Source organism: Macaca fascicularis, chromosome 4 (genome assembly GCF_037993035.2).
Source record: "Macaca fascicularis isolate 582-1 chromosome 4, T2T-MFA8v1.1".
Classification (NCBI taxonomy): domain Eukaryota; kingdom Metazoa; phylum Chordata; class Mammalia; order Primates; family Cercopithecidae; genus Macaca; species Macaca fascicularis.
The window spans coordinates 137,587,404-137,608,820 of NC_088378.1; the positions used below are offsets into that span (position 1 = coordinate 137,587,404).

Consider the following 21,417-nt stretch of genomic DNA (forward strand, 5'->3'; position numbering starts at 1 on the left):
GATGTCCCTTAGGCCCTTTCTGTTGTGCTGGTTATAAAAGCCAGCATGTTTGTCGCAGGTTTGGAAGAAAACAGAAAAGCGTGAAGAAGCAAATTGAAATTGCTCACTCATTCTGCTATCCAGGGTGACAGCCTTGATGCGTGTGTGTATTTCCTTCCAGCCTTTCTTCTGTGTAATTTACCAAATTGAGATCACAACATCTATATGGTTCTGTAGCCAGCTTTTGTCCACTAGACTACAGTGGTGAGCATGTTCCAATATCCTTGATTAGTCTTTGAAGACTGGCATTCATTCAATGGCTAGGTCATCACCCATGGGGGGCCCTCGCATCTTTCATGTACCACGTCTCGCTGGTGGCTGGATGTGAGGTCTTGGGGCTGCTTCCCTGGCTGCATCTGTGCGTTTCCAGTGGCCTCTCTCTCCATGAGGAGATGCGATGGTGCAGCCTTGGGTGCTGGGTGGTGAGGAGCAGGAGGTGGGAAGCCCTACCTAATTGGAGCAGTTATCCTGGGAAAGACAGGTGCTCAGGTGAGCTCCCCGTGGGGGCGGGTGAGGAGGTGGATGTGGCAGGTGGAGTGTAGGAGGTAGCCAGGTGTCCCAGGTGATACTTGGGGTGCTGAATGAACTGCAGGCATGGGAGCCAGGGACCGTGGCTTCACTTCATGCATGCTCAGGATGAAAGCCCCCTAAACCCCGGAAATTCAACTCAGGGATTTAAATCCAATGTGGCAGCTGAGGGAGTGGGTGGGCAGGGAGCCAGGCTGGCAGGGAGGGATGACCTCACAAGTATCCTTCACCATGGACAGGTGGGGTTCGTGGCAGGGGGGCCTGGTAGAAGGACGCAGATACCCCTGAGGCTCCCAGGTTAGCACGGCCTTGGAAGCCTTTTTGGACTGGCCCAGCCTGTCTCGCCCACCTCATCTTCATTCCCTCCCTCTGGCCCTGCCATTTTCAGTTCTGTTTCCCCTGAGGCCAGTCTCTGAATCCCCCCAGCTTCCCATCTGCTGGGCCTCTGCTTCTGATGGTCCACCTGCCCCGAAGAATGCTCTGTCTGCCTTTTCATTCCTTTACATTTTTCTTTAAAATGGAGGTACAACGTATACACTGTAAGATACACAAATTTCAGGTGCATGACTCGTTGAACTTTTATAAATGCATGTGCCCGTATCAGACAGAGAACATTCTCATGAGCCCCTCCTAGTTCATATCCTCTCCTCCCCAAGGATAATCAATAGCCTGCTTTCTAACTGTGTACTGGTGTCGCCTGGTTTTGAGCCTCACGTAAACAGAATCGTGCAGCGAGGTTTTTATGTCCGGCTTCTTTTTTTTTTTTTTTTTTTGAGACGGAGTCTCGCGCTGTGTCACCTAGGCTGGAGTGCAGTGGCGCGATCTCGGCTCACTGCAAGCTCCGCCTCCCAGGGTTCACGCCATTCTCCTGCCTCAGCCTCCGAGTAGCTGGGACTACAGGCGCCCGCCACCACGCCCGGCTAGTTTTTTGTATTTTTAGTAGAGACGGGGTTTCACCATGTTAGCCAGGATGGTCTCAATCTCCTGACCTCGTGATCCACCCGCCTCGGCCTCCCAAAGTGCTGGGATTACAGGCTTGAGCCACCGCGCCCGGCCCTATGTCCGGCTTCTTTTGCTCACATTGTCTGTGAGAACCCCCTGGAGTTGGGTCTGTTGGTGGTTTGCTCACTTCTATTGCTCTGTACTCTTTTATTGTATCATTGTTTGGGTAATTCATAATTTATTTACCCTTTCTGCTGCCACTGGACATTTGGGCTGAATCCAGTGTTTGGCTATTATGAATAGAGCCGCTCTGAACATTTGTGTCCTTTAGTGGATGTAAACGCTCGTTTCTCATATACATATTTTAAGTGGAATTGTTGGCTCATAGGTTGCATGAATGATTAGCTTTAGGAGGTACTGCCAATCATTTTCCCAAAGAGACTGTACCTTCTTGCCACCTTTCTTTGCTTTGGTAATCCCACATTTGTTCTGAGGCCCTTCTCCAATGCCCCCTCTTCTGCTATCCTGAAGAGAATAACCCTGGTCACTGGGGTGTCAGCTCTATGAGGCAAGGTCGTGTCTCTCTTCTTCCCTGCTGTGGTCTCCAGTGCCTGGAACATAGTAGATGTTTAATAAAACGAATGGTTGGATTTATGTGTCTGGCGTGTGCTAGGTGTTTTCACAGGTTATCTTGTGCGAGTCACCAGCTAGGAAGTCAGTATCACTGGCCCCATTTTACAGGAGAGGAGACTGAGGCTTGCTCAGAAAGCAGTGGAGGCCTGCGGTGCTGCCTGTCCCTGAAGCCGGTGCTCATTCTGCAGTTCTAGGCGGCATGTGTTTAGAATTTCTTGCTCTTTTTCAGCTCGCCCACTTTGATTTCACTCGGCCTCATATTCTAGTCCGGGGGTTGTTGAATTAAATCTCGTGGGTGACCCAGTTAGTTTGTGACCCAGCCAGCTCCTGAAGGATCCGTCAGCTCTTTCTTCATTCTGAGCCTGTGCCCCAGAATCAGGGATTTCCAGGTTGGACAAGGGTGGTGAGGCCGCAGAAAACCCACTTGTATATAATTAAAGCCCTCTTCTGGTGCGGCCAACATTGGTACCTCATTTTTACCTTTTCAAAGTCCCTTTCCACTGATTGACCATCCATGGAGGTCACAGTCTGGCCACTGTCGTTGGCATTCTCTGAGTGATAACAAATGGAGCCCAGGGAGGTATGATGTGTCCGCAGTTCCTCCTGGAGCCTGAAGAACTAGGGTGAGAACCTGGAACTCCTCCTCCAGCCTCGCGCTGTACAGTTATTTAGGGAGGGCTGGGAGCAGGCAAAGGATTGGAGTTAGGCCCAAAACCCAGCAAGGCTTGTCCCAGGGCCCCTTTGGGAAGCTATAAAGGCTCTTTCAGAGCATCGATTTACTAAATGGTCTTTTAGAGGCCTGAAAGGTTTGCCGAGTGTCTCAGGGCAGACCCCTGGAGGCTGCTGTCCAAGGTCCTGAACCAGGGCCTCGTGGCTGGGAGCGGGGGAAGGGGCAGCAATTTGGGCTTGGGGTGCTTATGCTTCCCAGAGGATGCGCTCCTGCCAGTTTTGGTGGGAGCTGGGCATGTGGCCGGGCAGACGGTGCGGGTGCCGTGATATTTTAATTGAAGCCTGGAGACACGGTTGCTCTCTCTACTGCGCTAACAATGTAGGGAATAAATAATTCAGCAGTGGCTGTGTTGTGCCTGCTGTCCTCACCCACGGGGGTGGCCACACGCATGCACACACACACACACGCACACACGCACACATGCAAGCTGTGGAGTGGGCCAGGAGCTGCTGTTCTGGCTGGTGGCTGGCCCAGAGGCAGCACGTTGCCATTTAGGCAGGGCCCTGACCGTCTCTCAACCCTGGTGAATGGTGAATCTCTTTGCACCCAGGCAACCGCTGAGGAGAGATTAGCAGAATCTGGGGACAACTGCTCTTGGGTGCAGTGATTAGTGGCACTTAAAGGTCCATTTGACCTCAAACCAGCCTGAGATGCTGGTGACCTGGAGAAAAGGCCCCTCTTAACGGACACGTTCCCTGGGCTGTGTTTTGAATGGATTCCATTTGATTCAGCAAACATATATGGAGCTCCAAGTTTGTGCAAGATACTAGAGCAGGTGGTGGGGATGGGCAGGATTGCCAAGTGAATAAATCTGGGTCCTTCCTGGATGGGGAGGTGTGACGGGCATGTGATTTGCCACAGCTTGAATTGGGGTGTGGGAGGGCTGTGAGGGGTACAGGCGAGGGTCTAGGGGCTGAGAGGAGGGTGAGAGCAGTTCTGATGAGGTGTGCGTGGGGCAGCTCTTGTCAGAGGTGGAGCCGGGCAGTGTCCTCAGGGCAGAGGGTGGGCACAGGTGGGACCTTGGGCTTGTCTGTGACAGAGATGTGGCATGTGGGAGGGTTGGGCAGGGGGTAAGTGGAGAGGGGCTGGGGGACATCAGGGGGCTTAGGTCAAGAAGGTGGACTTGATCCTGCAGGATGGTGCCTGCCTGGATTTGGGAGTTAGAAGTATTCCTTTGGGTGTGGACTGGAGGGTTGGTTACAGGGCAAGGCCTGAAGCTGAGAGAGTGATGAGGAGACGGATGGAACAGTTCAGCCTGGAGATGATGGTGGCCCGGATGATGGCCTTATGCATGGTGACATCCATTGGTTCATATATCCACCAAACAGTTGGTGAGCATCTTTTAGGAGCAGATGTTGGGTTGGGCTGAGAATGCAGCAGAGTGAGCCAAATGCACACCATCCTTGCCCACACAGAGCTGACCTTCTGGACACGGGAGAAAGACAGGAGACATGGTGTAATCATTTACATGAGTGGGGACAGGTGCTGTGGAGGGGACCTGCCCAAGGCCAGGGGCTAGAGAGTGGTGAAGGAGGGGAAGGGTTCTTGTACACAAGGCAGTCAAGGAAGACCTGGGTAGGGGACTTTGGAACACAGACCCAGGTGAGTGAGGAAGGCAGCCCGGTGGCTGGGTGGTGTTTTGGGTGGCAGGCACAGCCAATGCAAAGGCCCTGAAGCAGGAATGTTTTTGGCCCATCTGAGGAGCAAGGGGGTTGCTCAGAGGGGAGGGGAAGCTGTAGCAGGGCTGGGTCAGCAGGGCCTGTGGGCTCTGAGATAGAGGAGGACTTTTACTCCAGGTGCAGTAGATAGTCTTGGAGGGTTTTAAGCAGAATGACACAATTAGACTTACGTTTTAAAAAGTGCTCCCTGGCTGCCATGTGAGGACCAGATTTGTAGCACTGTTAGAGCCTTCAGCTGCACCCTGCTGCCTTGCTTCTCCTTCCTCCCTTCTCCCGTCACTCCTCCCTGAGGGCCATCAGCCTCATCCCTGCTCCACAGAAAGTCCCCGAGGAGGCTTTCAGAGGGCTGGGCCGTTCTGCAGAGCCCCATCCTCCCTCCAAGTCCCACCCCAGTCCTCAAACCTCAGCCCAAGCTGGGACCTCCAGCTACTGCTAGATAAACCCTGCCCAAGAACCTGCGTCTGTTTTCCTTAAAAAGTGGGCATTTCGACAAATATCTCCCTACCTGGGTCAACGTTAGGTTTAAATGGGGGAACATGGCCAGGCGCGGTGGCTCGGGCCTGTAATCCCGAGGTGGGAGAATCACTTGAGCCCAGGAGTTCGAGACCAGCCTGGGCAATGTAGTGAGACCCCATCTCTGCAAAAACAAATTTAAAAATTAGCCAGGCGTGGTGGTGAGCACCTGTGGTCCCAGCTTATCAGGAGGCTGAAGTGGAAGGATTGCTTGAACTCAGGCATTTGAGGCTGTAGTGTGCTGTCATTGCACTGTTGCACTCCAGCCTGGGCAACATCTCTAAAATAGAAATAAATGAAAAGAAAGGAAGGAAGGGAGGGAGGGAAGGGAAGGAAAGGAAGAAGGAAGGAAGGGAAGGAAGAAAGGGAAGGGAGGGAGGAAGGAAGGAAAACAGAGAATGTAGGTAAAAGCTGTAAATGGAAGGCCATTATTATTGCAATTTTCAAAGCCAGAGGGAATGACCAAAGGGAATGGTTAAGGACAGACCCTGAGAGCAGTTGTTTAGCAACCTGTGACTCCCAAAGACGGTCCTAGTGAAAACATAAATGGATTCAAAGCTGAAGGGAAGAGAAGTTTGGGGAAGCAGATGCCTAGCAAACTGACAGAGGAAGTTAGGGGTATGGGAGCATCCCTGGCTGAGAGGTGCGGTGAGGGCATCTGTGTCACTCCTATTCTTGGTGTTTCATGCCCTGGGCCCCAGGCAAAGGAGGGAGCCAGGCAGGGGATGGGGTGGGGGGCTGAGTCCTGTTTTCACTAGAGGTGTTTCCTGAGCCTCTCCTGCCGCCTCCAACCCCTTCCCACCAAGAAGCTGGGGCCAGGATAGTTTCCAGCTGGAACCTGCCATGGGCACTAAAGTGTCCTCATTTTGGGGGAAGCTCACACTCCCCACCTTCCACACTCAGGCCCTTCTGTCCCCCACAGAGAAACGGGTGAGTCCCCCCAGCTGCATCAGATAAGACCCAACAACAGGGACCTCCCTCTCTCCCACCTCAGGAGGGTGGTTGAATTAACTGCCTTTCATATTTTTGGCAGAGAGCTGTCAGTGAGACCCAAACAGGGAATGCACTAATTGAGGGTCTCCTTCTGGGAAACCCCTCTGATTGGCGTCCAGGAATCATGGGTCTGCCATGGCCGCCAGCCCGGCATGGCTTATAGAGCTGTAAGCAGAGAGATGCTGCCTCCCTGGGGCGTGGGAGAGGAGGAAAAGAAAGGGCCTGTTTAATTTAATTCTGTGTTTTATCGCTCGTTGGATAAATAACCTTCATTAAGATGGAAGGTGGGGGGATGGACAGGGAGAAGTTTGATTAATTTCAAGCTGGTTTCTCATTTGTTAATTTTCTCCCAGTTCAGCAGGATTATTAAAACAAATTACAGGCACTGCTCTCTCCTCCCTGGGCTGAAGCAGGGCTCTCGGGGAGTGATCATGTACCCTCTTCCACTACGTTTATTTAGGTGCAACTTGGGGTGAGTGAGGAGGCCTCCCCATTTCAGAATCTCCAGGCAAGTCTCCTTTTCTTATTGAGAAACCTCAATAAGATCTGGACAATCTGGAAATGGAACAGGTGGGGGTGTGCCGGGTCTGGGCACCCTCCCCCAAGCAGTGCCAATTCCTGGGCAGGCTGGTGACTGAGGAGAGAGGCAGTGCTGCCAACTCCAGCCCATGGTGCCCCGGGGGGCAGCCTCTGGGCATCCCCAAGCCGGTGCCAGTGCCCAGCGACCTTAATCCTCCTCCATCCCCACTGCCACCTGGCCGCTGCCCATGTTGACCCCCACCCAGCACATCAGCTCTCGCCCACCTGGAGCTCTGCCCCTGCCCGGCTGGTTCTCCCACGGGCAGGACCCAGCTCTGCAGAAAGCTGTCCCCTGCTGGGGTGTTGGTGGGGGACAGCACTTTCCTGCCTACCGTGGGCAGTTAAGAGTTCCAGCTGCTTGATGGGCAACTGGGCAGGATGGCAAGATCTGGGGTGGGTTATGAACACTCTCGTGCTCCCCAAAATGCACAGCATTTCCTTAATGCTGCCTTCACCAGTGCTGACTCTATGTGTGTGTTTGTGTGTGTGTTTGCACGGTTGGTTGTACTTACCACCAAGAGCCCTGTGAGTATGAGTCCAGGAGTGGCTCCTTATCCACGTGTGGGCACACCTGCCTGAGCCGCTGCTCCTGAATGTGTGTGGGGTGGGGGTGTATAGGGATGCTCAGTGCACCTGTGTGCCTGAGTGACCTTGCCTGTCTCAGAGCATGCCTCCACCGGCTCCTGGAAGGGCTGGATCCTGGCGCGTGTGTGTGTGTGTGCGCGTGTGTGTGTGTGTGTATATGTGTGGTCTGTGTGTGTCTCCTCCTCCCTGGCCCCTGCTGCTGTCAGCTGATACCCAGATGCATGGGACAGATTGTCTAGAGCTGCCCCCAGCCTTGGCAGACTGAGGGTGCCCATGGGGAGCCCTGTCTCTGCTTGGCTCCTTGCAGTCTGTGGGGCACAGGGTTCCCCTGGAGAGAGGCTGTCCCTTGTGGGCTCTGACTGTCACTCCCAGCCTGCCCTGGGGGGAACTTCCTGCTATCTCACCTCCAGGCCTGAGCTGGAGGAAGGCTGGGCAGAGGAGAGCTGCCAGGCAAGACAGATGGCCTGCAGCCTGGGCCAGGGAGGGGCACCACTTTGATCTCTGATGCCTTGGGGACTCACAGGCTGCAGGTGCTACCAGTCCAGCACCCAGGCATGGCGGGGAGGCTGAGGCAGACACATGCTCCAGGAGAGACATGTCATGTAAGGTGGGGCTGAGAAGGGGTATGGTAAGGGGGCAAGGAGCGGGGCTGCTGTGGCTGAGATGTTCAGCAACAACCTCTCTGATAATGTGACGTTCGATTAGAGATGTGAATGGTGTGAAGGAGGACATTCTGTGGAAAAGCCCAGTCGGCAGAGGGCACTGCACATGCAAACGCTGTGAGGCTGGCCATGCTTAGGGTGCTTGGGGACTGTCGCAGGAGGCCAGTGTGGCCAGGTCGGTGGGGGAGTGGGGCTGGTAAGAGCAGAGGTAAGTGAGGCAGTGGAGCCGACGCAGGGCCAAGGCTTTCCTTCAGTGTGGGAGGGCTTGGGACAACAAGTGGGTTTTTTTTTCTTTGGTGGTTGTTTTTGAGACAGGGTCTTGCTCTTTCACCCAGGCTGGAGTGCAGGGGCGCAGTCGTGGCTCACTGTGGCCTCGACCTCCTGAGCTCAAGCGATCCTCCTACCTCAGCTTCCCAAGTAGCTGGAGCTATAGTTGTTCTCCACCATGCCTGGCTAATTTTAAATTTTTTGTGGAGACAGTCTTGCTGTATTGCCCAGGTTGGTCTTGAACTCCTGAGCTCAAGCAATCTGCCCACTTCAGCCTCCCAAGGGACACCATGGTTTAAGTGACGGTTGTGCCTGAACATGTGACCCACTGTGTCCCACATGTGTCCGTGTGCACATGTGTGGACCTAGACCACCCAGGGAAGGGGAGCAGGCTGCTGGGGAGGTGTACATGGAACAGAGAGTCAAAGAGCCTTGGAGGTCCTTCCAGCTGAGGGCACAGGCAAGGTCTCCATGGCTCCAGAGAACTTGGAACCACATGAAAGTGAGAGGGAGGCAGACTTCAGCTCAGTATCCTGAAAGCCTGGCAGCCGCAGGTGCTGGAATTGACTACTGTGTAGAGTGATGAGCTGCCTGTTGCAGGAGGCAGGCCAGCAGAAGCCAGAGGCCCCAGTCAAGGATACCGTAGGGGGTAATCCTGCCCTCCACAGCTAAGAGTCTATGGTTAAAGGCCCCCTTCCAGGAGACATGGGTGGGTTTGAACAGAAATCCGCTTTTGAGACTGGACAGCAGGCATTGTGGAGGTCTTGGAGGACTGGGCAGGGCTTTGGGCCCCTCTTTGAATGTACTCTGCAGATGCCCACTGTCTGCTGGTGCCCGGGAGGCCTGGCTGTGCCTGCTGACTGGGGTGGCAGGCCTCTCTGCAGGCTCTGCTCCAGAGGCAGCCCCTGCAGGGACCCAATGAGGCCTGGGTTGGTGGTGGCAGAGCTTTGTCAACCTTCTGCCTTTTATGAAGATTCTGGGGCAGGGGCCTGAGTGGGTGGGACAGGGTGGGAAGGGCTAAGATCAATGAGGGGTTGGCATTAGTGGGCCTGGGCTGCAATCAGCTGCTGGCAGCTGAGGACAGCAACTTCTCTCTAGTCCCCAGGTCCTCACACTGAGTGGCGGGTAATAATTCCTACTGGGAAGGGCTGCTATAGGGGTGGCATGAAGGGAGATGACGGTGGAAAGCACTATCACAGGTGGGTCCCTGGAGCAGACCTGAGTGAGGGTTGCAGGCACTCTAGCTGAGAGGGGACCTCGAGGTGCACCGGTACAGGAGGGGAGGTGAGAGGGAGGGATGGGGGGCTGGTGCCAGTGCCTTCGTGAGCGGGAGACCTTGGTGGGCAGCCAGGAGATGGCAGAAGCAGATCCTCAATACAGGGCAGGAGCTGACCTGTTCTCTGCCACATCCCAGCACCTGGCACACTGTGGGCACTGAACTGGACATTGGAAGGTCTCTGCAGGCGTGGAGGGAAGTAGAAGGGCTGCGGGGGAGGCCCCCCCCAAATCAGGTCTGCCATCCTTCCAGAGAAGCTGGGAGGTTGGATTTCTGGGCTGGGGATCATAGGAGGCTGCCACGACAGAGCCAGAGGGTCTCAGGTGATTCCATCCAATCCTTATTTCTCTGTGGAGGCAGCATAGTGTGATGGCAGGCAGAGGCCGGCTGCGAGGGTTCAAGCCCCGGCTCAGCCACTTATCAGCTGAGTATCCCTGGGCAAGTCCCCTCCTCAGTGCACTGGGCTAGGCACTAGCAGCTCTGTCTGCAACAGGTTTCTGGTGAGGCCTAAATAAATTAATGCATAAGCAGTGCTAAGAGCAGAGCCTGACACATCATAAGTGCTTGAGAGCTGTTAACTCTTATTATAGTGGCTGTTAGGATTATTCGATGAGAAACCTGGGGCACAGGAAGGAGGACCGTCTGCTTTGAGGTCATGCGGTGAGTTAGAATTCAGGTCTTCCCATCGTGGCAAGCTCACGGAGCTGCGGAGTGTGGCAATGGCAGAGGTGGGGTAGGGTGGCCTTCTTCTCCTGCTCTAGGCTGGGTCCCTGCCCTTCCTCGCCCTGCCTGTGCTGCAGAGGTAGCTAGAGAACCCACAGCACCATTGTTTTCTTGAAAGAATGGGCCCAGAGGGGAAACATGCAGCTGGCTTTGGAGAACTTGTTAGCCTTGTCTCCTGGCTCCAGGCCCTTGTGTTTTTGGTGTGCTCAGTGTCTAGGCAAGGGCTTGTCAACTGTTTGTCAAAGGAGGAGACACCCAGGAGCCAGAGGGTTTGAGGGAGGGTCATATTTCTCTCCATCTCCATAGACATCCCAGTCCAGGCTGCTGTCTCCTCTCACCTGGACTACTGCAATGGCCTCCCGCTGGTATCCAGGGCCCATCCTGCCCATCATGCTATGTCTCCCATCCTCTGTTTTGGCCTCTCAGTTTCTTGAACCTGCCATGGGCCCTTGGCCACAGGGCCTTTGTACCTGCTGCCCCTTCTGTCTGGGATGTGCTTCCCTCCCCTCTTCACCTGGGTTTTGCCTACCTATCTTCCAGATGTCAGCCAAATGCTGCCTCCTCAGGGGAGCCCTCCATTGCTACACTGACCAGATCCAGGACCTTGTTCCAGGCTCTCATCCCCACCGCCTCTCGGACATCACGATTTTGTGTGTGTTGGCGTGTGGGTCTGGTGAGAGGCCAGCTCTCCTGCTGGACTCAGTTTCACGAGCTCACAGCTTTGTCTGCTTTCGCTTACTGTGGCCTCCTGGTGCTTGCCGTGGTGCCAGGCGCATAGAGGTGCTCAGGAGGTATATTCTGAATGTGTCCATCATGGAGTGGAGCCATATTGCCTCCCCCCCTTGCCAGGTGCTAGAGGGAGTGGAAGGTTACCATGAGTACCTGTATGTGGGCCCCTTCCTGCGGGCACCACCAGAGATCAGGTCAGAGCCAGGGGCTGCCAGTGTCCAAGGACAGCGTGGGAGGCAGCCAGGAATCGGCCAAAGATCCCTTGGGGTCCTTCTCACCCCTGGCTTCGGAGATACCCCCTGCAGGCTGAGTGCTCAGCAGCCAGCTCTGCCCCAGGGCCATTGAGGCTGTGCTGGGCGGAGGGAGGGGCCAGCCTCTAGCCGCCTGTGGTCTTGGCTGAATTGCTGGCTGCTTGGCCCATCCATTCCTCAGCTGCCTTATCCACACCAGGCCAGGAGTTTCCAAATTCTCTTTGCAAGCAGAAAATATCCCCCAGCAGAATCTTGAAGAAACCTGATGATGAGAAGCAGGTGAAAACCGACCATTGCTCAGGCTCGCCTGTTTGTAGTTGTCATTAATATTTATTTGCAGAACCTGCAAGATGACGGTGTGGGTGCCAGGCACTGTCCTAAGTCCCGGGGCTCCAGCAGTGAGCAAGGCAGATGTATCCCCTGCCCTCAGGGAACTGATGTGCCAACGGGAGGCAGACATTCCTCACTAGATGCATGAGTGAAAGGTGTGGTGTTGCAGGAAGTAGTGTGTGGAAACAGCCAGTGCAAAGGCCCTGAGGTGGGCTCCTGCCTGCTCCTGCCTGTTCAGGAACAACATGGATGTTGGAATGGCTGGAGCAGAGTGAGTGAGGGGGAGGGTGGTAGGAAGGGAGGCCAGGGGGCTAATGGTGCAGGTCATGTAGAGGCCTTGGGAGCTATTGAAAGACTGTGGTTTTTACTCTATGAGAAGGGAGCCTCTTTTCTTTCTTTCTTTCTTTTTTTTTTTTTGAGACTGAGCCTTGCTGTCTTCCAGGTTGGAGTGGAGTGGCGCGATCTCAGCTCACTGCAAACTCCGCCTCCCGGGTTCAAGCGATTCTCCTGCTCCAGCCTCCTGAGTAGCTGGGATTACAGGCGCCGGCCACCACACCTGGCTAATTTTTGTATTTTTGGTGGAGACGGAGTTTCACCATGTTGGCAAGGTTGGTCTCAAACTCCTAACCTCAGGTGATCCACCTGCCTTGGCCTCCCAAGGTGCTGGGATTACAGGCATGAGCCGCCACGCCTGGCCGTGATGGGATCCTCTTTTTTTTTTTTTTTTTTTTTTAAAGACGGAGTCTTGCTCTGTCGCCCAGCCTGGAGTGCAGTGGCCGGTTCTCAGCTCACTGCAAGCTCTGCCTCCCGGGTTCACGCCATTCTCCTGCCTCAGCCTCCCGAGTAGCTGGGACTACAGGCGCCCGCCACCTTGCCCGGCTAGTTTTTTGTATTTTTAGTAGAGACGGGGTTTCACCGTGTTAGCCAGGATGGTCTCGATCTCCTGACCTCGTGATCTGCCCGTCTCGGCCTCCCAAAGTGCTGGGATTACAGGCCTGAGCCACCGTGCCCGGCCGGGATCCTCTTAAAGAAAGGAGCCCTGTGGTGTCACTCAGGTTTTAATTGGGTTCCTCTAGCTGCCAGGTGGGAATGCACCGTGCATGTGTGTGGGAACGGCAAGTGTGGGTGGCAGGAGACCAGCAGGAGGCTAAGGGCCCTGTTGTGATAGCCCAGCCAGAGATGCTGGAGCTGTGGACCTGGGTGGTCCTGATGGAGGAGGTGAGTCGTGGTTGGATTTTGGATCTCTTTTCAAGTAGAGCCAACAATATTTGCTGATAAATCAGGTTTGGGATGTGTGAGAAAAGGACTCAAGGACTTTGTCAACACTCTGGCCTGCACAGCTGGAAGGCAGAGTAGCAGTTACCTGGCAGGGAAGGACTTTGAACCTGCTGAGTTTGGGACACCCATTGGATAGCCCAGGGGAGCAGCAGCTGGATGGGAGCCTGGAGCTCAGGGGTGCATGCTCTGTCTCCTTGCCTGCCGTGGTGAGATCTGGTGAACCCCTGAGAGGGCAATCCCAGGCCCCAGGGAGTGAGTGGAGAGGCAGACAGAGGGAAGGGAGCGCTGAGCCCTGGGGGCCGCCAGGGTCGGATCAGGGACAAGAGGCAGGACGAGCAAAGGAAGCTGAGAGGAAGGAGGGGACCAGGAGTAGTGGGACCACCAAGCGAGGAAGGGACTACCCGGGTCAAATACTGCAGTGGGGCCAAGTGCAATGAGGACTGGCGTTGGGGAGAGGGGACCGAGCAGCCCCAGCCGCAGCTCAGCACCCCCAGCCTGGCCGGTCACCTAGCCTTGCCTGCATCTTCCTTCCGAGCTGGGTTTTGGCCCCTCTCCCAGGGGTCAGGCTCCCTTTCCCCAGTGGAAGCCCCCAGAGCCCCAGGAGGGCCTTCTCTCTGCCACCCTGGGGCTGCCAGCCTGGCCCTGGCCTGGCTGTGATATAAATTATGGGGAAAGATGGTGATGTGACTTTTATCGGCTCATGTGTTCAATAATGGTAATACATCCCATTATATCATATTATATTAATATAGTGCAATATATTACACACAGCGCTGCACATTAACTTGACTCGAGAGCGCACTGGGCAGACACCATGGTTAATTTTCTTGGCCTAGCCACGCCCCGTTGCCAGCACTCAGTGCTCCTGGTGATGTGGTCATCAGGACGTGGGGTGCAGTTACGGACACCCCAGGCACTACACTGAGGTTTTCCCAGACCCGCGCCTGCCTGTGTGAGGATTGTCGGCTTTTGGAGAAGGGGCTTTCGGATGTTGTTACTCCCACCTTGTGGAGGCCCCTCTGTCCTTACCCATGAGAGCAGCAGTGGTCACCTAATTAAGCCCCCATTGAACAGATGCAGAAACTAAGGCTCATAGATGTGAAGTGGCGCCCAAGGAATGTGGTGGGGAAAGACCTGGAACTGGGACTCTCAGCTCCCCATCCGGGCTGCTTCCTGGGTGCGGGGATGGTGTAGGCAAAGGGCAGGAGGCTGGGAATGGACACACAGTGTGTGCCAGGTGGGGAGGGAGCAGGGGGTGAGAGTGCTCAGGGGCTGGGGCCAGACAGACCAAATCTCATTTTGCCACTTGTTATATCATCCTGTTTCCATGTATTCTTGGGCCTCCGTTTCCTCATCTGAAAAATGAAGGTAATAAGTAATGTTCGCTTCATGGGATTGTTGTGTGAGGGAGAAGTGAATAATCCACATGAAGTGCTTGGCACAAAGTAGGTGCTCGTTAGCCGACAGCCACCAGTCCTGTTATGATGACAAGAACACTCCAGTAGCCTCGTGCTGCTGCCGCCTCCCGCCCACTGGCAAGGATGCCTGGCCCTGGCCCAGTCCGCTCTGTGTCCCCAGCCCTGGGGAAGCCCGCCCTGCCCCACCCTCAGCCTGACCCCTTTGGGTCCCACAGCCTCCCTGGGCTGCCCCCAGCTCTCCCTGCCCCTTGGACATTTGGGTGTGACCTAAGGTCAGCATTGCCTGTGTCCTGGCCCACAGACAGCACCGTGGCACAGAGGAAGCCCGGCTTGCCATTGGGTGGGCCTGTGTATGAGCCCAGGCACGTTCCTCAGCTTCGGAGGGGCAGCTTCTCATCTGAGGATCGGGCTCCAGCTTCCTACCTTGGGGCCGTGGTGAGGGTTACCAAGCAAGGCTGTGCATGAGCCTCTGCCGCACCTCCTGTGTGTGAGAGAGGTTCATGGCTGGCTCCGAACATCTGGGCCAATTCCTCCCCTCTCCCCAGGCTTCTGTAACACCCATTCTCCCTCGGGACCCTCGCAGTGCCTGAAACACGCCAGTCTCTCACCATGGTGCCTGCGGACAGGTGAGGAGACTGAGGCTCACAAAGGAGGTGACTTGCCCAAGGTCACTCAGTGAGGCAGCTTCTTACCTCTGAAAGTTGGACTTTGAGCCCTCCTTGGAAAAGGGGGCATGGCTGTGACTCTTGGGGCTCCTCGATGGGCCTCTGCCCTGCCCACCTGGGCTCCTCCTGGCCTCCCCCGACGGATCACTGTTGACAAGGTTACTGAGTCAGCATGTAAAACCTGCAAACGTGAGTGTAATTTATTGATCTACATTTCGCCTATGAAATAGGACAAGTGCTGATTTGAGGATCGCGTTTGCTCTCTCCCTCGTCCACGCCTCCGCCCGCTCTCTCGGGTGCTCTTATCTGCGGCCCTGCCTCTGAGCCTGCATCGAGCCGCCTCCTTTGTCAGCACCGCCGAGGCTCTCCACTCCATGCCCTCTATTCTTCTCCAGCTTCCATGCCTTATCGGGCCCCTCTTTTTTCCTGGGCTCCTAAGAAAACATGTAATGTTTAAAAGGGTGAGACAAGGGACTGAATAAAGCGCTTTCTGGGGAAATATTTGTTCAAAGGCCTGTTGCCTGCGTCTGTCTGGTTCTCTCCTGGAAAACATAATTCAGAACGGGCCTGGAAATTAATCCAAGTGTCCGCTTGTTCTCCTGATAAGAGGCTGGGCAGAACCCGGGGATGGGGAGACAGGGGTGTCATGGGGCAGCTTCTCAGCATTTGCTTCTGGGGGTGTCAGTGGGGGACACGGTGCGACAGGTCCCAGGAGGCGAGGGATGCCAGAGGGAGGGTCCTGCCTGAACCCAGGAGGGAGGAAGGAGACCTCAGAGCACCTTCTGTGTGCCGGGCATTGCCGTGGGTGGCCCGCTTACTGCAGAGTGACGCCACTGGCTTGCCCGGGCGCAGCGTCAGACCATGTGAGAATTGGAGCTGCTGACCAGCTCTGTGACCTTGACAAGGCCCTGAGGCTTTGGGCCTCGGCTTCCTCACCGGCTGAAGGCACTTCAGCACTGAGGTGCTTGTCTCATGGGCTGGCTGTGCACAGGGAATGAGGTGTCCCCTTTGTTCAATGAACGCCTGTCCTGTGCCAGGTGTCTGAAGACACAGTGTGGGGATAGCATGAAGCCCCAGGCTGTTGTTTTGGAAGGAGATGGATACTATATGAATTAAGTAAGGAAATATAGTGTGTTAGTAGGCGATCATTGTGCAGAAAATCAAAGCAGAGGAGGTGAAGGCGGGGTGCAGGGGAGGGAGGTGGGATTGGTCAGGGAAGGCCTGCCTGAGAAGAAGACATTTGAGCAAAGTCTTGAAGTGAGGGATGAGAGGGAGCGAGCCGCATGCATGTCTGGGGGAAGAGCATTCAGGCAGCGGAACAGCCAGTGCAAAGGCCCTGAGGCTAAGTGTGCCTGGAGAGTTCGAGGCTCAGTAAGGAGGCTGGCGTGACTGGAGCTGAGTCAGTGAGGCCAAGCTGGGAGTGGTTGGAGATGAGGTCAGAGGTGTTGAGCATGAAAATGCTTTGTTAAAATGCCAAGTGTTGCGGGTAATTCTGACAGACTGCTCTGAGCTGAGCCGTAAAGGGCATTTTATTAGCACCTGGCAGGGGCTCCCAAAGGAAGGCTGGTGTGTCAATTTTGCAGGAAGCGGGGAGGCCTGTTATTGCTCCTGTCCCCTGCACACCTTAAATGCCCCAGTCCTTCCCGCTGGCTGCAAGATGGTGCAAACTCTTCCCAAGCTGTTTACCCATGATGGTGCCAAGAGAAAAAAGAGGACCCTTGGGACTTCAGGGTCATGCTGTGGGGGTGGAGGACAGGTTAGGATCCTAGTGAGGGACCCTGACCTGGCCACTAGGGCACAGGTGGCAGTGGTGGTCCACACGTCCTGGCCATACCCCTGGCCTCCGGGAGAGAAGTCAGGGGCCACGAGATCACTCTCTGGCAGCCTCGTGTGGGGTTGGTGATCCTAATTAAAAGTTCAGATGCAAAAGGCTTGATGATGGAATTTCTAATTAAATCAATTTCATCTCGTCTGGGAGACAGGTTTGCATATAATAAGCATGAAATTAATAATTATGTATAGAAACTAGCTATTGCTCAAAGCAGAGACATTTTATACAACTTTCCAGGGCTCCTGCCCGATCTTTTGTGCTGGAGACGAGTGGGCCACTTCAGCCCTTAGTTTGACAGCCAGGAGTGGAGGTGGGGGCTCAGCAAGGAAAGGAAGCAGGGCTGGTATCCCGGCTACTGCCCTGAGGATCCTGCCCCACAGGATGGGGGCGGCCTTCTCACTAGAGGCTGCAGCGTCACCCTCAGATTCTCAGTGTATGTGTGTAGATGTTGCGTGTGTGTGTGTAAATGCATATGCATGTGTAGGCCCACCATGTACAGAGGAGACAGGTTTTACCTGACAGCAGCATGGAGTCTGCAGCTAGTCCGAGTTCAAATCCTGGCTCACACTAGCTGTGTGAGCTTGGGCAAGTAACTTAACATCTCTGTACCTCAGTTTCAGAAGAATGGGGAGAATAAGAAGGCCCACCTCATAGTGCTATTCTAAGATTGAAGGTGTTAGGGTGCATGAAGCTACTTAGGACAGTTCTTGGCACATAGTAAGCACCCGATAAGTGTTAGCTCTCATGATGATGAGGATTGCATGTATGCGTGTGAATTTAATTCAATACAATTCTGCCCAAACCAGCCTGTGATGAGTGTGAACTTGACACATCCAGGGCCTTGAGGTGGAGATAAATAAGAGTCATTCCTAGTTCTCCCAGAGCTGGAGCCTAATGTTTACTGCTCCTTGGGTCTGTCAGCATAGGCGAGGTGATGGTGCCATAACAAACAACCCTCAAAGCTCCGTGGCTTAAAATAGCGTCAGCGTAACTCTTGCTGTGTTACATGTCTCTGGGGGTTGGCTAGGCACTCTGCTCGGGGACCCAGGCTGGGCTGGAACATTGCTCAGGGACCCATTGCTTACAGTAGCAGAGGAAATGTGTACCCTGTTGGTCTCAGGACTGCAATTCAGTGCAGTGGGACAGAAGCGATGGGCATGCTCTGCTCTCAGCTCATTGTCCACAACTTTTCAAGTGGCCCCAAGAAGGCAGAGATCTTGAAATGCTGGGCTGATGGCTCTTGCCCAGCACCCAGCATTAGTTCTGTATGTATTCATTCACTATCGATTGTCTCTCCCACTCGGATGTCAGCTCCAGGAAGGCAGGGATCATGCAGAGTACTCAGTGGGTGCTCAGTAAACCTGGTCAAGTGAGTGAATTAATGAATGAGCAGACAGAGCTTTGGAGGAGCATGGGTGGATTCTGGGAGAGTGTATGGGGGGAGGCTGGTGGCTACAGGAGCAGCTGAGGCAAAGGGACCGCATGGGCCTCATGGCCAGTTCTACTGTCTTTGATGATAGTGCCTGCAGCCTAGGACACTCTGACGTGCACTCTCCATCACAGAGGGGAAACTGCAGGTCGTGGTGTGATAGGAAGGGGGCTGTATCGTGGGGGGCATAGGTTACAGGGGCAGAGGAGGGCCAGAGCAACCCTGGAACTGGGCAGAGGGGAGGTCCATCTCCAGGCTGGGGGGAGGAGCAGAGCAAGGGAGGCCAAGGGCCCTGGGGTGGCAACTGCAGCTTCTTCAGCTAACAGGAAGAAGGCCGAGTCCGGGCTGGTCCAGGGTGGGCCCTCGCAGGCTGATCTGTGACCTGTGCACTGGGGCACGGGTCGGCTGGCCAGGGCCAGACAGGGGCACATGGTCAGGCCCCAGAGTGACTGGATGCTCAGGGCAGGAGTTGGCAGCTGGTCTGCGTCCACAGAGCAGAGGAATCGATCTGATTAATGAGGGCGTCAAGTCCTGAGGTGAGCGCCCAGGCAGGCCTGATTCGAATTCCTGGAGGGTCTGTGGGGAAGGGGCTGGTGTTCCCAGATGGCTCTGATGAGTGTCAGGGAAGGCGGCATTGAAGGCAAAGGGCCCCATTGTGTGTCCCTGGAGGAGTTGCTGGGGTAAGGACAGACAGTCTCCTGATCTGGGGTCTATCCTGCTACTCCCAAAGACCACCCAGTTGTGCCCACTCAGTCCCCTGCCCAGGTGCCCCCCGCCATTTCCCCTAGGCCTTGTTCTTTGGTCACTGGGGTCAGGACAGCTCTGTGGAGGGCATGGGTGTGTGAGGCCTCCGTGGGGCTGTCCCAAGATGTCTGGGTTACTCTAACCTTCTGCTCCTGAACCCAGTGGTGTGCATCAGCGATGGGCCCGGTCAGGGCTGAAGGCTGGGGACTGCTGGCGTCCTCTCCGTGTGCTGGCCCCACCCTACTCCCTCTGCTGCCTCCCTGCACCCCCTGCTGGTCCCCACTCTCTCTGTGACCACATATAATTGATCCCCAATGCTGTGAGTCTCCCGCTAAGTGCCTGCCACCCACCTCCCCTCCACCCCGAAGCCCCTGTCCCAGATCAGGCAGCGTCAGCTACTGTCTGCCGTGCACTCGCCGCCTCCTCCTGGACTGCCAGGCCTGCCTCTCCAGACTCTTCCTCTGCAGGCTGAGGGCCATTCTGACCACCTGTACCCCTGCCCAGGCTCCCTCCACAGCTGCCCTGGCTCCCAGGAAAGTCCTGCCCTCCTTAGCAGGGCCTGGGAAGCCCCTGTGGCTGGGCCTCTGTGCACAGCCAGCCTGGCCCCAGGCCCTGCCATTGTTCCCCTCACCCTGTGGCTCTTCCCTTGCCCATGGGAGATTGGGGGGAATCTTTGTTCTCCCAGCCACAAGTCTGACTCCCCAACTAGGCTGATTCTCTGAGTGTTATTTAAATTTGTGTCCCCAGCACCTGGCCAGAGGGGTGCTCAGGTGCTCTGTGAAGGGGAGCCCTACTGAGTGTGCAGGTGGGACCCGCTCCCAGCCCACAGAGGGAGGGAGGAAGGAAAGGGCAGTTGGCAACCCCTCCTCCTGAACCTCTGGCCGCCCCGCCCCAATCTCTGCAGCTAAGGCCCTGTGGGGGAGGCTGCACCACTCAGGCCCCTGAGGAGTCAGGGTGGGGGATGTTGCAGGCAAGGCCCTTGGAAGCCGGCACTCTCCTCCTCTTTCTCTGAACCACACGTTCCTGTCCACCACAGCTTTCATGTACCTAAAAGCATCACTAGCTTTTATCTGTGAAGCAAACAGCTGATGCTGAGAGCCCGGTGGTGGAGGGCCTAAAGCAGCCAGGATCAGAAGGGCAAGGAGCATGCAGCCAAGCCTGGGGCTTGTGCAGGCCCGCGCAGGCTCCCCTGCTCCCTGGGCGATAGGGGCTACGCCGGCCAGGTGGGGATCTTAAGGTCTGCCTGGGTCCTGGCTGGGCCAAGGCTGGTGGCCAGAGGTGGCTGCAAGATCCCAGACTCAATCTGTGGTGGCATGGCCTGGCCTGTGGGTGGCACAGAAAGAGCAGAGTCAGCAGGGAGGGTGGGGCAGAGCTGGAGGCCTGCAGGGCATGCCCAGGAGGGTGGGAACAGGGGCCCAAGCAGCTCAGTCAGCACCTTGTTTCTGACATCTCCTGATGGGGATACTCAGAGGACACTATCATCTCTCCAGGCCTCAGCTTCCTCATCTACAAAATGGGCACAATGATCCTAGCCCTGCCTTTCTCTCTAATAAGAATATCTAGCATTTGTCCAGGGCCCCCATGCGCCCGGCCTGTTCTAAGCACTTTTTGTGTATTTGCTGATGCAGTCCTTTCTGTTGTGATTGTGATGACTTTATGGGGAGGAAACTGAGAGGGTTCACTGGATTGCCTAAGGTTGCAGAGTTGGATAGCGAAGCTGGGTCACAGCCCCGGGCAGGGTGGCTCTGATGGGTGCTGGACACTTACATGCTGTGCCAAGCATTAGGGCAGAGGAGGAAAGGCAAGGTGCTTTTAACAGAAAAGGTCACAGGCAGAGGAGTGTGGGTTTTGTCAGGTAGCCCCTGGGGTGTCTGTGGTGATGGCCCTGGACGTCTGGTCACTTGACTTGGGGCATACGAGGCCTTGTGGGGGTTGTGGTGGGGATTTCAACCCTAACTGAGCCGAACAGTCTTGAACAAAGCTCCAGCCTTCAGAGACTCTGAGTACTCTGCTCCGGGTGGGCACTGAGACGCTGGACACGTTCCCTGCCCTCCAGCGTCCTCGTTCCACCTTTGGATGGCGTGGGATGTGGACCAGCTGCCCTCAGTGGATTTTCAGATGCTGCGGTTCTGGGAACCAGTTACCCAGAGCTGGAGCTGTGGCCTTCTGGGTCACCGCCTGTGTGCTAGCCGGTATCAGCATGCCTGGGCTGGTTGTGTGAGGCTGCTGGCTGGGCCTGGGGCAGCCCGAGGGCAGATCCAGGCACTAAACACATGTGTGTGCCTGGATACACACATGCACACATGCTCACACACACGCTCACACACACACAGGCATGCACACATGCTCACACACACAGGCATGCACCATGATCTCACACACACACACACACACACACACACACATGCATGCACCATGATCACACACACACACACACACATGCATGCACCATGATCACACACACACACACACACACACAGGCATGCACACATGCTCACAGACACAGGCATGCACCATGATCTCACACACACACACACACAGGCATGCACACATGGCCTTTGCACTGGCTGCTCCCTTGGCCTGAAACACCTTG

General features: G+C 55.5%; 1 protein-coding gene across 13 annotated transcripts in view; it reads left to right on the plus strand.

Moving 5' to 3' along the window:
* Nucleotides 1-21,417, plus strand: part of GRM4 (glutamate metabotropic receptor 4) — a 127,137-nt gene that overhangs the window by 29,779 nt on the left and 75,941 nt on the right. For 2 of the 13 annotated variants that reach the window (XM_065544141.2, XM_074038356.1), the window contains exon 1: nucleotides 7,760-7,823. The exons of the other annotated variants lie outside the window; for them this stretch is intronic. In XM_065544141.2, the coding sequence (XP_065400213.1) occupies nucleotides 7,776-7,823 (48 nt within the window). In that variant the 5' untranslated portion in view covers nucleotides 7,760-7,775. Of the gene's footprint in view, nucleotides 1-7,759; nucleotides 7,824-21,417 lie in introns of those variants that run through there. 13 annotated transcript variants of the gene reach the window in all.